The sequence below is a fragment of the Pelmatolapia mariae genome, linkage group LG16_19, assembly GCF_036321145.2.
Source record: "Pelmatolapia mariae isolate MD_Pm_ZW linkage group LG16_19, Pm_UMD_F_2, whole genome shotgun sequence".
NCBI classification, from domain to species: Eukaryota; Metazoa; Chordata; class Actinopteri; order Cichliformes; family Cichlidae; genus Pelmatolapia; species Pelmatolapia mariae.
Genome location: NC_086241.1, coordinates 56095450 through 56109636, shown reverse-complemented (window position 1 = coordinate 56109636; position 14187 = coordinate 56095450). Strand labels below are relative to the sequence as shown.

General features: G+C 39.1%; 2 protein-coding genes across 3 annotated transcripts in view; both read left to right on the top strand.

Annotated features, from left to right (window-relative positions):
• Positions 1-5759, top strand: part of myo10l1 (myosin X, like 1) — a 46092-nt gene extending 40333 nt beyond the window's left edge. Inside the window, exons 40-43 of the mRNA XM_063497304.1 lie at positions 1417-1770; positions 1972-2148; positions 2237-2428; positions 2548-5759. Of these exons, the coding sequence (XP_063353374.1) occupies positions 1417-1770; positions 1972-2148; positions 2237-2428; positions 2548-2652 (828 nt within the window). The 3' untranslated portion in view covers positions 2653-5759. The remainder of the gene's footprint in view (positions 1-1416; positions 1771-1971; positions 2149-2236; positions 2429-2547) is intronic.
• Positions 5760-6295: 536 nt separating this feature from the next.
• On the top strand, positions 6296-12926 carry pttg1ipa (PTTG1 interacting protein a). Of its 2 annotated transcripts, none has more exons than XM_063498861.1 (7): positions 6296-6532; positions 7422-7474; positions 7756-7864; positions 9613-9715; positions 10608-10664; positions 11246-11292; positions 12181-12926. In XM_063498861.1, exons 1-7 carry the CDS (start codon positions 6445-6447, stop codon positions 12216-12218), a joined length of 495 nt encoding a protein of 164 aa, XP_063354931.1. In that variant the 5' UTR covers positions 6296-6444; the 3' UTR covers positions 12219-12926. The 2 variants fall into 2 exon arrangements, with proteins under 2 accessions (XP_063354931.1, XP_063354930.1); XM_063498860.1 differs by having other exon boundaries at positions 10605-10664; positions 12181-12924.
• Positions 12927-14187: the final 1261 nt, after the last annotated feature.

The following is a 14187-nucleotide window of genomic DNA, read 5'->3' as shown; positions in this document are numbered from 1 at the left end:
AAGTGAGCCTTGGAAAAGAAAACTTCAAGGCAAAACTTGGACTCTTGATATAAAAAAATCTAAATTAAAGCAACAACTCTACAGTAGGCAAACATTACTCATAAACCCAAACCATGAGATAACTAAAGATTCAGATGAAACAAAAAACATAAAGTGTACTTGAATCCAAAAAGAAACTAAGAAAACTCAAAATCCTGCGTCAGGGACCCAGGGACCGTGACGCTATGGACGCATCATGTATGCAGGTTCAAGACCATTTAGGCCTTTAAAATGGTAAATGGCCTGTATTTGTATAGCGCTTTACTAGTCCCTAAGGACCCCAAAGCGCTTTACACAACCAGTCATCCACCCATTCACACACAGGTGATGGCAAGCTACATTGTAGCCACAGCCACCCTGGGGCGCACTGACAGAGGCGAGGCTGCCGGACACTGGCGCCACCAGGCCCTCTGACCACCACCAGTAGGCAACGGGTGAAGTGTCTTGCCCAAGGACACAACGACCGAGACTGTCCAAGCCGGGGCTCGAACCGGTAATCTTCCGATTACAAGGTGAACTCCCAACTCTTGAGCCACGATCAAAACACAAACAGTGCCACTTTATACTGGATGTTTCTGTAAATTTTGGAATAACTAATAGATGAGCAATAGATAATTGACTAACTCCAGTGTACAGTGAAGAAAAAGATAATAACATCATCCTCCTAAGATAATAAGATAGTTCTGAGCTGGAAGAAACTGCTCTTGACCCCAATATTTCTTTGTTAAATTTCAAATTAATGTCCCAAGATTATCCCAATGTTTTTAACATGAATGAAAGGAATTAAAAAGCCCTTAAAATGTCTTATTTAACCTCTTAATTAGTAATCGTGCCAAATTATATGACCTCTGTTGTGGTTTAGCTGTAAGAAACTGTGTGACATCAAGTTGTTTTTATATCTAAAAGCTCCTTGAATGAAGAACAAAGCCATAATAATCTCAAAGGAGTAAAAACCAGAAACCAAAACGAATTAATGCTGACACCTGACAACAATCACAATCAAAGTCTGGGTTAAACAAACTGGGGAACGATACACAGATAAATCAAGGAGGACCTAAAGAATGTAAGTAACAACAACAACAACAAGTGCTTAAAAAAAATCTTTTCTTGATCACTTTTTCTTGACATCGATGAGGTCAAGGGCACACATACACGAGGCTTTCCTACATGAATGATGTAGTGGTGGCTGTTGACTCTCTGGTTCTCTGGCATGAATGTATGACTAAATGTGGCTGAGGTGTATTCATTTGTAGTAAGACTACAAAAGCAGTATTTGAAAGCAATTCCAATTGAGCCTGATATTTTCTCTTCCTGCTGAAGATGTGAGTCAGGAAATATAAGTGTCAGAAATGCAGACTGTCTTGCTCTCTCTCCCAGGCGCACGAATCTTTGATAAGTGGTCACTTCCCGGCCTCGGAGGAAACGCTGCAGCACCTGGCCGCTTTACGTCTTCAGTATCTCCACGGTGATGGGGCAGGTCGAGCCGGGTGGAGCCTGGGGAGCGTCTACCCAATTGGACGTCTGCGCAACCGCATTTTGCACTCCACCAAACCGGGTGTGGGGGTGGCAGGTGGAGCTGGAGGGGCTGGAGGTGTTGGAGCTGTAGATGGAAAAGGCGTGGCAGTAGGACAAGGTGGTGTCGGGACTGGCGTAGAGAAACGAAAGACTCCAAGCTTCCTGGATGGCACCCTCAGGAGAAGTTTCAAGACTGGTTCACTGAAGAAGCAGAAGGTCAGTGATGGAGGAAAAAGAAGTGTTTCATTAAAGTTAAAGAAAATATAGCTACTTCATTTTAAAATTCTACTTTGCAAAAGTGATTTGTACAATTCTGCATCTTAAGTTCACTGAAATCCGTCTCCTGCTATACTAAATAATAAATGAACCTGCTAGCTGAGTGGATTGATAGTTCGGAGGATTCGCTGATTGTTTCAGATGGAGGATGAGCAAATGCTTGAGATGTGGGTGAAGGAGGAGACGTCTGCCACACGGACCAGCGTGCTCGAGAAGTGGACTCGTCTGCAGGGCATGCCGCAGCATCAGGCCATGCTGAAATACATGAGCATCATTAAGGAGTGGCCAGGATATGGCTCCACTCTATTTGATGTGGAGGTGAGGAAAAACGCTCAGAAGATGAATTTCGGAGCTTTGTACAAATAAATTTAATCCGCTTCCTTTTCCTTCTCTCCTCTCTTCCTAGTGTAAAGAGGGAGGTTTTCCTCATGATCTGTGGCTGGGTGTGAGCGCTGACAACGTGTCTGTGTATAAACGAGGAGAACCCAAACCGCTCGAGACCTTCCAGTACGAACACATCACCTTCTTCGGAGCGTCACAGCCCTGCACCTACAAGATCATCGTGGATGAGAGGGAGATGTACTTTGAGACTCCACTGGTGAGAGCTCATCATTCGTTGTCTAATCATTCCTTTTTTCCCCCTCTCAGCGTATTTTCTCAGCGTAGGATTTGATACCTCTTATCTAGGATGTACTAATCTCCTTTTTCGCATTTTAGGTCGGCGAGATCACCAAGATTATGCGGGCCTACATCAACATGATGGTGAAGAAACGCTGCAGCATCATGTCTGTGTCCAGTGTTGCCAGTGCCTGGGTCAGGTGATCTCTCCCAGCCAGTCAAAGCTCTTCGTTCATCCATCTAGTGACACCAGACGCCTTGGCTCCTTTCATTGGTTGGTTGTGTTTTATAAAGGGCAGTTGCACCAACCAGCTCAACCTCCCAAGTTGAATAATGAGCAGGGAATGAGCATCAATTACAAAAATGGGGGAAACACACAGAAGCCAAATGCACACTCAACTGGCCTGGAGATCTATTAATAACGTAACATGAAATAGCATGAAAAAAAACTGTTTTGGGGGGCTGTCCCATCAAATACATAACCCTCAGCGGTAGTCCTGCATGTAGATGTTCAAGCACACACCAAACTCTCCGTTTTTGGACAAATTCAGAAACAACAAGCACAAAGCAGCCACCCAGTCCCAGTCAGCCCCAGGTGGCTCCTCCAACCTCCATTGCACTGCCAGACAGAAGAAAGCCACACTTTCTCAGTTTTGTTAGTTTCTATCTCACTTCTCCTCTAATTTCCGAGTCTCTCTCTTTCTCTTTATATATCCTCACTCTTTGTTTGCGGTTGCTGTTAAGTTAAAATGCTAAATTCTTGTTCTTGCTTGCTTTCTCTGTCTGTTATCGATAATATCAGCTCTGTCACGTCTGAGGAAAAGGACTCGGTGATTCGTCACCAAACCACATAGTGTTCACCTGCTCACTCGTCAGCGCCACTGTGTGGCCACAAGAAGAAAACTCAGCCAAAGGAAGCGGCTTTAAGTATTTAAAAAAAAAACATCTTATAAATATTCCAGAGAAGAAAGATTTACTTTGGATGCTCTCCAAAGTATGTGCATGGCTAAGAGCCTCACTTGGCTCTGCAAGAACAATATCCAGAACAATGGCCAGAAAAAACCCCAACAAACGTTCCCCTATTTATGTCTACATGTCACACAAGCTGGATAAATGTGTATATTCGCCTACGTGCACACATAAACTGAACAAACATGTATCATTTTGTATCGTATATCACGCATTATAATAAGAATTATTGTTACATTTTTGGTGGCCACTGCACTGTACAGTATATAAATGCCATACTAAATGCAATGTGACACCTGCCATGTAAGATACATGCAAGTGATTGGTGTTAATAATGACCACTGTATGTCTGAATATGATGCCAATACTGTACACTGGCTGTGCCATTAATGTGACTCACAGAGAAGTAAGAGTAAGATTAAAAAAAGAAAACAAACTATAGTGAGTCTGGCTGCTATCGTGGTCATATTTCTAACAGCATTTTGATGAATTTATCATTGTTGTTATTTGTTGGACTCACTCTGAAGAATTAATTGGAGCCATGAAATCCTGTCTATCCTCATCTGCTCAAGCTATTCTCATTTTTTTCTTCAACGAGGAGATCAGGAGACTTAAGCAAAAATGCACACAACCTTGTTTGTCTGTGTTTTCAGCCTATTTATGAACATGTGATTTTTATTTAAACAATTACTGATAATACTGTTATTATTGTATTCCCCCTATCTTAGCCAACCTAAAGTGCTGTGTCTGCATTGCTGCTGTGTGTGTGAGTGTATTAATGGCGTAAACTGTTGGATACGAGAAGGGAAATGAGAAAAGAGAAGTGATACTACTGAAGTGATACTAGTGATACTACTGTATTCCTTGGAAAAAAAGAGATGAATTTACATGAGTAACTTTTGCGAAGAATGGTGTTGTAATTGTGAGTTAACGGGAAAAGCATGGAATATCAGGGGAGGGTTGAGGGGTTGTTTATTTCCTATTGTACTGTATGTGTTGCAAAGTTTGTTAGGGAAGAATGAAAATATGCTTTTGATTATTCTTTTTTTTCTGCATCAGTGTACGAGAAGCAGATATGACACTGTGAAGACACGGGCTTGGAAATAGTTTAATTGTGCACTTGGAATGCTGAAATTCATCACTGCTTTGTGTGTGTGTGCGTGCGTGTGTGTGTTTTTTGGACTCGAAGTGAAACAAGGTCACCTGATGCTGTGCATTGCAGCTAGATGGCACTCACGTCACACACCTGCAGAGAGCACTGTAAACAAAGTGTTCCCACAAAGCAGATATCCACTGGGAGTGCTCGCATAGCATGGAAAGTTACAGTCCAGCATCACAACATGCTCCAGTTATTTGTCTTATCTGGTTTAGATGAAGTTTCTAAACTCGTTTCTGTGGCAATAAGATTTTCAGGATTTGCCCCAAAGACAGATCTGGTTTGGCTTTTCACACCAGACACTAAAGTGAAGTTCTTCAGGTGAAATATGTTGTTGTTTTTCTAGTTCATCACATACTGTACAGGGTGGCAGCGATGATTTTAGAAAAGCTGAGGCTGTGAATCCAAGACCCCTCCAACCCCTCTGACGTGTTGCCCAGTAACCAAAAATAAATTTATCCACAGATTTAATGGGAAAAAAACTGAACTGCTTCTTTAAATTTAACAATTTAAAGTCTAAGAATATTGAATTCAGTCTCTATGACATGTAAAGTTGTAAGTGTACAATGTATAGATTTGCTAAAATTCTCCAAATTTTAATAACCTCAGTGTCTTTAATCATAGCTACGGCCTGAAAGCATACACACAGCCCACTGGGATCCTGCCTGTAGATTTAGAATAAACAGAACTCACTCACAGGTTCCACTTTGAACTTTTGGTTAATTTAGTTTCATCTAAAAAAAAAAAAAAAAAAAGGAGTGAAAAACTGGAAAATTAAAGTTCACAAGCCATAAATCCTGAGGACCCTGGAGCTGTGAGATCTGGTTATTCTACATCTGTGGTTCTGTCTGTCACTGATATTACACTGAGTAAGAAGAACTTGCCCTGTAGTTGCTGAAATGTGATCAGCGTGTTTCTTAATGGAAATTCTGATTACAAATCTGTCTTCAAGGGCAACTTCATCACAAAGGGTCCTGTTATCAGCCGCAGGCGGCCAAAGTGGGGCCCACTCTTATCTTGTGTTACGCTTATTATCACCTTGACATAGTAAAACATTGTGCTTGTTTAAACAAAAAAAGAAAAACAAAATAAGAGAGAAAGAGAGAGATATGTGTGGTGTTCTTTTTTTATTTGTAACTGGCTTTACAAACTTATGCTTTAATAAATTATTGAAAATGGTCCTATATTTACCGTGACCTTTGTGCACTTATTTTTGAACAGAGTTGAAGTTTTTTAGGGAGCTGTGCATGTGCTGGCACTTTGGCTCCAAACCTCTTTGCCCTAGGATGTCCTATTCGTTTCATGAAGTTTATCATCTAATTTGTTGAAACAAAATATGGAAGCTTTAGAAGAGCTGGGGAGCTAAGCTGCCCAACAACATCTAGCTCATGAAGCCATCTACAACAATTAGCTGTTATGTGTTAGCATGTTATAGAGTCACTTTCCTGCTGGGGGAGGCCAACACAGAGCTTGGGAATGAATGGACTAAAGGAAACAGCTGTAAAAAGGTATGATCCATCAGGAAAAAAGGTAATGTTTTAACTGTGACTTTTAAAAAATATACTTTCTGTGTGTGTCAAAGCAGCTATTTTTTTTGTAAACTTCGCTGTTTATTCAGCACATAGTTTAAATGACGTATATCGAAATGCACTCCGCTCTGCCAACGCCTTTCCCTCTTTTGTCTGTTTGGGTGCGTAAAGAGAGCGTGCGTCAGGATTTTGCGTTTGGTTCCTTCCCAGCAAGTTCACTTCTCAGGTTTCAGACTTCTGTCGGAGCAGCCGAGGCATTTCCTCCTTTTGCGCTTACACTGTCTTCTAAAATCTTCTGTAACATTAAAAAAATCGTAGGAGAATCTGAGTCTACGCTCTTGGATGATGGGTTTACGGATATTATTGCCTGTTCTTCTCTTTGGTTTCGGCCTGGCGACAGTTTTCGCCGCTTCGTCCACACCTGAGAACGGTAGGAAAGGAATCAGTGAGTGTGGTGGCTGAGGAATTCGTTAAGCTGAAGAGCTTTTTTGTTTTTGATCAGATGTAGCTGCTTTCTAATTTATTATTATTATTATTGTTATTAGTAGTATTGCTGTTTTTATCTTTATAGCTACGCACAGGTTGCTCAAAACCCTGAATGTGAGTCTTTTAGCTGTTCAGTAAAGTCACAACAGTTTTAAGGGCTATTATATTCATAAAGCATTGTTTCATAAGACTTGAACTGAGGAGAAAAAAGCACCCAAACATCTAGAATTAAAATGTTATTGTTTGCATTTTCTACACTGAAACTATTTATTATAAAATATATTAGATAACCTTACGCACGGGCCATATTTCAGCTTAAAAAGCTTCACTTAAAAGCAATAAAAACACAACTTTGTTGGTAGAATTGTGTCTGTGTAAGACTCCTATCTCTGAAAACTGTTGAAACCTCTCAACAGAAACGAGGAGTCTCTTTTTCAGCCCCTGGGGTGCTTGATTGTTTCTGAGCAAAGAGACTAAGAGAAACTGTGGCACACACATATGAGACATTGTTTCTCCATTTTACAGATACATGGCTTCACTCGCACAAACCCAGCTGTTGTTCTGTGTATGTCTGCTGATAATAACATGACTGGTTCCACAGGCTGTTTGGTTGCTGTACTTAGTCTCCATGGAAAATGTCCCAGGAGGATTACCAGTAGTTACAAAAACCAGAGTGGGCACATGCCAGGCCTTTTTTAATCTGCTCCTCATGGTGCTTTCATTTAAACTTGCCAAGTTTTGCAGTCATGTTTGCCTTGACGTTTGAGGCAAAGTGTTTTGACCTTGCCCATTATGTCCTTTAACTTAATTGTATTAACTTCTTTGACTTACAGTGTGTGAGTTGAAAAACGGGACAAGCTGTGAGGAATGTCTGAAAAATGTGACGGTAAGTTCGCTGAGAGAGCGTTTTATTTCTGCTTGGCTGATTTCTTTTTTGGGTTAACAGAGTTTCTGTGTGTGTGCATGGTCAGAATAGATGTCTCCTCCTCCAACCCAGACCTGTTTGACTGGTTTGAGAAGTAACTGATCTCATGAATTCTCACCCTGCTCCTTTTTAAGGCTGTGTGTGTTTATCATACATTGTTTCCTGTAATTGGCCTGCATACCTCCTTTTTTTGTTTTTCTCTTTAACTAATAGGGACATTGTGCACATTTTTTTTTAAACAGTGCTTGTGGTGCATCACAACAAAGTCATGTGTAACATATCCAGTGAGAACCATCCTCCCACCCCACGCGCTCTGCCCTCTGAATGATGCACGATGGGGACTCTGCTGGAGTAAGAAAACACACACACACACACACACACACACACACACAAGCTGATCACATATTGATAACGACTTTAATTCAATTAATTGAATGTTAAATATGCTGTCCAGTACACTGTCCGACTGAAGCTTATTTGCTGATTTTCTTCCTTTTTTTCTCTGTGTGTTAGAATGATAATTAATAAATTATATTCTTGTATAAGACGCAAATACTTGCATATCCATGAAGTTGAGAAATTACTGTGTTGCATCAGTCCAATCATGATAAAAAATTGGAAAATTAAAAATTATACCAAAGAAGGAGCTCGGGTTAAATGGAAAATACAAAAAAATGAAGTGCTATATGGATTAAAATCTAAATCTGATACTATACTAGGATGTTAAACCTAAAATGAAGGCATGTATTGTGGTATGAGGGAGTAAAGAGTTTCTGCGTCTGTCCTTGTGGCAGCTGAGCTGAAACAGATGTTAGATGAGGTGTTAATTAAGTGGTGCAGAGAGGATCTATAGCCACAGTCATTTGGATGACCTCAGCATCAAAATGCAACAGCAATGATTAATTCCCTTTGTGCATAACATGGACTCATTCCCACAGCTAGTACTTCAGTGTTCCAGATACAGTAACATGTGTGTGATTGTGCAATCCCTTCACATACCACATCTTACTAAAGTCCTGAAGCCAGGTACAGTCACACTGTGTGCACAGTGTTTTGCTGCTACTCCAAACTACACTCACTGTGTTCCCTCTGCTCTTAATCAGCTCACTGAACTAATCCATGTTATTGTGCAGCCACATACATTCCCTATGATACTGGCTGTAACAGCTTGGTCTCCATCATTTTCCTCATAGGTCCCCCAGGTTTACAGGCCTCGCTCTGGGCAGTAGAGCTGCTTTCTGCGATTTGCTGAGATTGTAGTGATACGAAAAACCACTAGTAGGCTTGTTAGGCTATTTCACCTCCATATAAACTACAAGGAGCAAGAAAAATCAACTTAAGTAGGTTATGAAATAATTTCAAAATAAATAAATGCTAATGCAACAGGCTCCCAATCAGCACTGTACCAAGGAAAAATAAAAACTACATGGTTACATTTAAGGGCTCTTTCTCTTAAAAAAACTATTTTTTTCCTAAAAAAATAAATACTTACAAATAGAGATTAAAAGATCCTGCATATTCATAATTTTTCACGAATGAAGATTGGAACAGTTTATCCTGATTTGCTGTAGATGAAAGTTTCACTAAATCACTAAAGTGGAAAAAAAATACCCCCCCCCCCCCCCCCCCTCCATGTTTGTGCATTTTGCGTCTGGGGTTGTTTGTTTTGAATAAGTGCTTCAGCATGTAGAGACATTTTAGACAATAGCGGGATGGGGGAAAGCCCTATCCTGTTTCACCGTGACAGCCTCTCCCTGTACAAAGTGTGGCTTCCAATAGTTTGGTAGAAAAATAGGAACCCATTCATTTTGTCCACATGCTTTTGTACTTTTACATCTTTAAAATCTTGATGCAGAACTTTTTACAGAAGTACATTTGCATATTAAACATTACAATTGTCTTTGATCCTTGTTGTTATTTTTATCAGCGTGTCAAAAAACATTTAATTTTTATTCAGTACATCTGTAGAATGATTTGGTTTGAGAAGAGGAAATTACATGCAAGCTAATGACGAAGGAAGAACAAGAATTTTCTATCTGGAAGATAAATCTGCGATTTGTGATTTCTGAATAACGTTGTCACTCTGGTTCTGTCTGCAGTGAACTTCCAGATCTTGATAATCACCTTGTCAGTGGTTGGTGGCATTCTCATCATTGCCTTTTTGGTCTGTCTGTTCTGCTGCTGCAAGTGTGAGAACATCGGGTAAGTGTAATGTGAGCTCTGGTTGACAAAACCCTCTCATCCCTGCCAGTGTGATGCTGGTAGAATAAATTGTAGCAATTATATTATTAGTTGTGTGCAACAGGTTAAGATACGTACTGACTACCCATCAAGTCCTTCAATTAAACGATTATGTTACACGTAAGCAATCCTGAAAATGGGAGTGTTTCCACTTATGCGTGAGTGTGAAGTAGCACAAAGGCAGTCTGCAGGCAGTCAGGTACTGCCCGTCTACCTGCTGAGAGTGTTTATTGTGGATTGGGGCTGTGTCGAGAACATGTGACACATCCAGTCTGTGGGCTACTCTTGCTTCTGCTGTTGTTGGTTCATGAGCCAGCCACAGAGAAAAGTGAAATTATAACTACAAAGAGCTGAAGTGAAACTGTTTAAAATCAGTGAAATGTGTCTACTGTGGAGCCTGTCTGTGCTTTTCATGGCGTATTTTTATTCTTTGATTTACTCTTTTCTCATTCTTCTCCTGTTCTTGCTGGACTCTGTTGTCACTCTTTAACTCGAGCCCCTTGTCAACCAATTGGCAGTTGACTGATGCATAGGTCATCCACATCCGGCACCATTTTTGACTTTCAGATGCTGTTTTATTAAGTTAAGGCTCAAAAATTTGATTCAGTTCAGAAAAGTATGGTAATTAAAAAAAAAAAAAAAAGTTTTCTACATTTGCAGGCTGAGTTCAACCCCATCTTAAACTCACAACACTTGCCCACATTTATTCACACTAGAAATGCCACTAGAAATTACTTTTCTTTAAACATACCTTGTGATGATTGCTTTCTTATGAGTTTGTTAGTAATAATCAGCAATCTTTTCCTTCTACTACATAAATCTAACACTGGTCTTGTTTTTTCAAATCTAGCAGGTCTGAGGCCAAGATGCAGCGACAGGCCAATAAGCTGAGAACCAAGCAGGACGAAAGGTGACAAAATCATGTTTTGTTTTGTAATACTGTTTCACCCCCTCTGACTAGTTGGTCTCTGTATTTGATACATCCATAGCTATAACTTAACAAAACGTGGATTTAAAGAGCTGGTGGACTCTAAATTGCTGCCTAAATCTCTAGTTTATGTAATTAAAATTCAAAAATCATGAGAAAAAACAAAACTGCAGTTCAGCACCATGTCTTTATGACCAAGTTTCTCCATATAGAACAGCATCTGTCTCAGCTAACATTGAACATTTGCTACAAACGCATATAAAAGTTGGAGTTATTTATCGATACTTTACATGTATGTCCTCATAAAATACACTAAACAACAATTATACATGTTGGGCTTTTATTGGTTCTGTAATAGTTGCATTAGGTGCGACACACCGGCTCTACCTTTTGCATTGATAGCTATGATTAGCATCACTTTCTTTCAACACACACAAGGGGAAAAAATGCAGACGTCATACTGTTATCAGCCCAAACTGGTTTGTTTCCACATGAGTCTGACATTCTGAAAAAATCATTAGTCGTCGCCCTGTGACTTATGGAACAATGTTTTGTCTTTACAGGAGGGCGGAGATGAAGCAGAGACACCAGGAAATCAGGCAGAAATATGGTGAGCTTTTCTCTTTGTTAGTCTGTGTGTGTCAGCAATCGGCTACCTATACAGCATCTAAATTATGACTTACTCTACAAAACAAAATGTGGCTCTTTTTACACCTGTAATGTCATTTACTAGATATGAGAGAGCGTGATTAAGAAAGTTGATTCTGTATTGTGCTACCAGTATGAGGCACTTTGTCCAGTTTAGCATAACTGCTGGGGAGGGGGAAAAAAGAGCTTGTCTGACTCTGTCCATAAGGTCCAGAGAGTTCAGAGCTATACTATTTAAATGTCTCTTTTCTACTAATGAAATTCAGATGTTTATGGATATGGAACTGGCTACTGCAAGAAATTCAGAGAAAGCATCAGATTCTGTCCTCCAGGTTTTCTTTGAGTGGAAATCACCCCAGTGGGCAACACATAACACTATGTTAACTTTGCAGGCCTGCTATAATATGAATGATTTTCAAAAGACACCAATGAGTAATTACCTCTGCGCTGGCACTCACATAGTATCAGGGTTAATTGAGCAGAAAAGATGGACACAGACTCTAAAGTCACAAGGCTTGTTCCAGTTCATCCTGCAAGAGCACCTCCTGGAGTCTGATCCATGGAGGCCCAACCTACAACCTAAAGGTTCTTGCTAAGGTCATTGTAATGTTATGGCTGATGGGTGTATACCATAAAGCTAAATATAAAAGTTTAAGAGACGCTGGTAAGTTTTTATTTAGCTATGATACAATACAGAGTGAGGCTAGCCATTTACTCCTGTTTGTAGTTTCCGTGCTAAGCTACGTTCACCGTAATCTGGCACTGACTTCATATTTACCATTTTGCGTGAATATATCAAACGATTTATTTAAATCAGGGCAACTCTTACTGACTGTTTAATGTTTTCCAGGTCTAAGTGGGCAAAATCCATACTCCAGATTTTCTTGAAATGGATTTGTCAACTGAGATTATTAACTGCGGACAGAGGACATCCATGAGCTGTCTTGAAGTGACATGATTGGAGAACTGTTGTAATTGATATAAAAATCAAATGTAAGAAAAGTAGTTTAAATAGATCAGGGTCATTTGGTCAATGAAGCATTCAAAGAATCCTACATTTATTGAAATGACCCAAGAGGCTGTAATAAAATGCTAGAAGAGATATGTCGTGTCGGTATTTTTCCAAACACTTGTCATTTATCCTGTGACTCAAGATACTAATCTGCTAATCTACTATTTATTTGGGTATTTAGTTTAATGGTACTGAATGGAAGGAATCCAGTCTGGCTGCTGGAATATTCTTTCCTTTAGCTTCTGTTGTAATTGTACATTTTCACATTGTTTTTGCTGCTGAGATGTTTTGTTTTTGTTTTTTACTTTATTTTATCTTGTTTTAAATGGGTTTGTTCCCATTCTGAAATCTAATTACTGTGTTACTGCTGCCGTTTCCTACTGTTGACAAGGAATTTTAAACCAATCACATTTGCAGAATATATCCTGAATATATGAGGTCAAAATGAACATAATGAAAGAACTTATAAATAAAAGATTTCAGACTGATCCCTAATTCTGATACTAACACTGTTTATGTTTATTTCCCGTTGAGCTTTCATGTTAACTTACCTTTATAATATACTGTATGTTTTGTACAGTTTGTCAATAAATCAAACATTTGATTAAAAGATGTTTTATTCCTTAAAAAAAAATAAAATCAATGATCTTCAGTTGTAGTCAGAAGATTACGTATGCTCATCACGAGTTAGGACTCTTAAACAAATAGTGTGGGTGTATGTATATTTGGTACAATCTCCCTTAGTAAGTTGCACGTCAATCAGACACTTCTGGTATCCATCAACAAGCTTCTGGCATATTTCTGGATAGATTTTTTTTTAACACTCTTCTTGGCAGAATTCCTTTAACTTGGTTTCAAGACACTCTTAAGCATTGTTGCCCAATTTTCAGTAGGATCGAGGTTGAAGCTCTGGGAAGGCCATTTCACAACCTGTGAGTGGGGGATCATTGTCCTGTTGGAGCACGAAGGAGGAGGTCCACCTCAAAATTCTCAAACTTATTCTCAAATCAGCAGCTAGATTGATGAACCCAGAGAATTTGGAGGTAGACCTCCTCCTTCATTATTCCATCTACTTTCTGCAATGTAATTGTACTAGTAGGAAAAAAGCCTCAGAGCTTCATACTACTACCACCATACTTGACAGCTGGTACAGTGTTCTTTGGTTTGAAAGCCTCACCTTTATTTGAGATATCGTACAAGGTTTTAAGTAATGCAACATTTTTAGGGTAGGCTAATTCAAGTTAATTAACATATTGAAAAGAAAACTATAATTCTTTTTCCATACTCATTATATTGTCTTTTTGATACATTATAGAAATATGTCACCTGTGTGTGTGGTCTAAAACTGAAACAAAAAAGTTTAGTTACAAAATAAGTTCCTCATGATCTGACCTTTTTGTTCCTTTTGAAACATGAGACCTCCACCAGTCGATGTAATGTGTGGGTTCCTTGTACACAGTAAAAAACCAAGTGTCAATTTTACACTTAGAGAGTTGATTTTAACTCTGCTTCAGATAACATTTGGTCCCACTCAAAATTAGAGTTAAATTTACTCTATGGCCAGTGTTAACTTTTCAGTGTTAATTGTACTCAATTTAGTGTCAAAATTAACAACAAAATGTGCAAAAATATTTAACACTGAGGGTTATTCACACTGTTCAGAGTAATTTGATTACACTTTATAGAGCTATTTTTCCTCCAAATTTAGTTTAATAATAACACTGATGTGTAATAATATATCATTTTTATTTCTCTGTAGTGTTACTTTTTCATATTCATCTTATGATGCTATATTACTAAACTGTGATCTATGCTATATTATGGAAATTACAACAAACATACAGG

Coding starts and splice junctions, on each gene's coding strand:
- pttg1ipa (XM_063498860.1), top strand. CDS start 6,445: ATGATGGGTTTACGGATATTATTGCCTGTTCTTCTCTTTGGTTTCGGC. Junction 7,865..9,612: donor ACGATGGGGACTCTGCTGGA/GTAAGAAAACAC, acceptor TTCTGTCTGCAG/TGAACTTCCAGATCTTGATA. Junction 9,716..10,604: donor TGCAAGTGTGAGAACATCGG/GTAAGTGTAATG, acceptor TTTCAAATCTAG/CAGGTCTGAGGCCAAGATGC.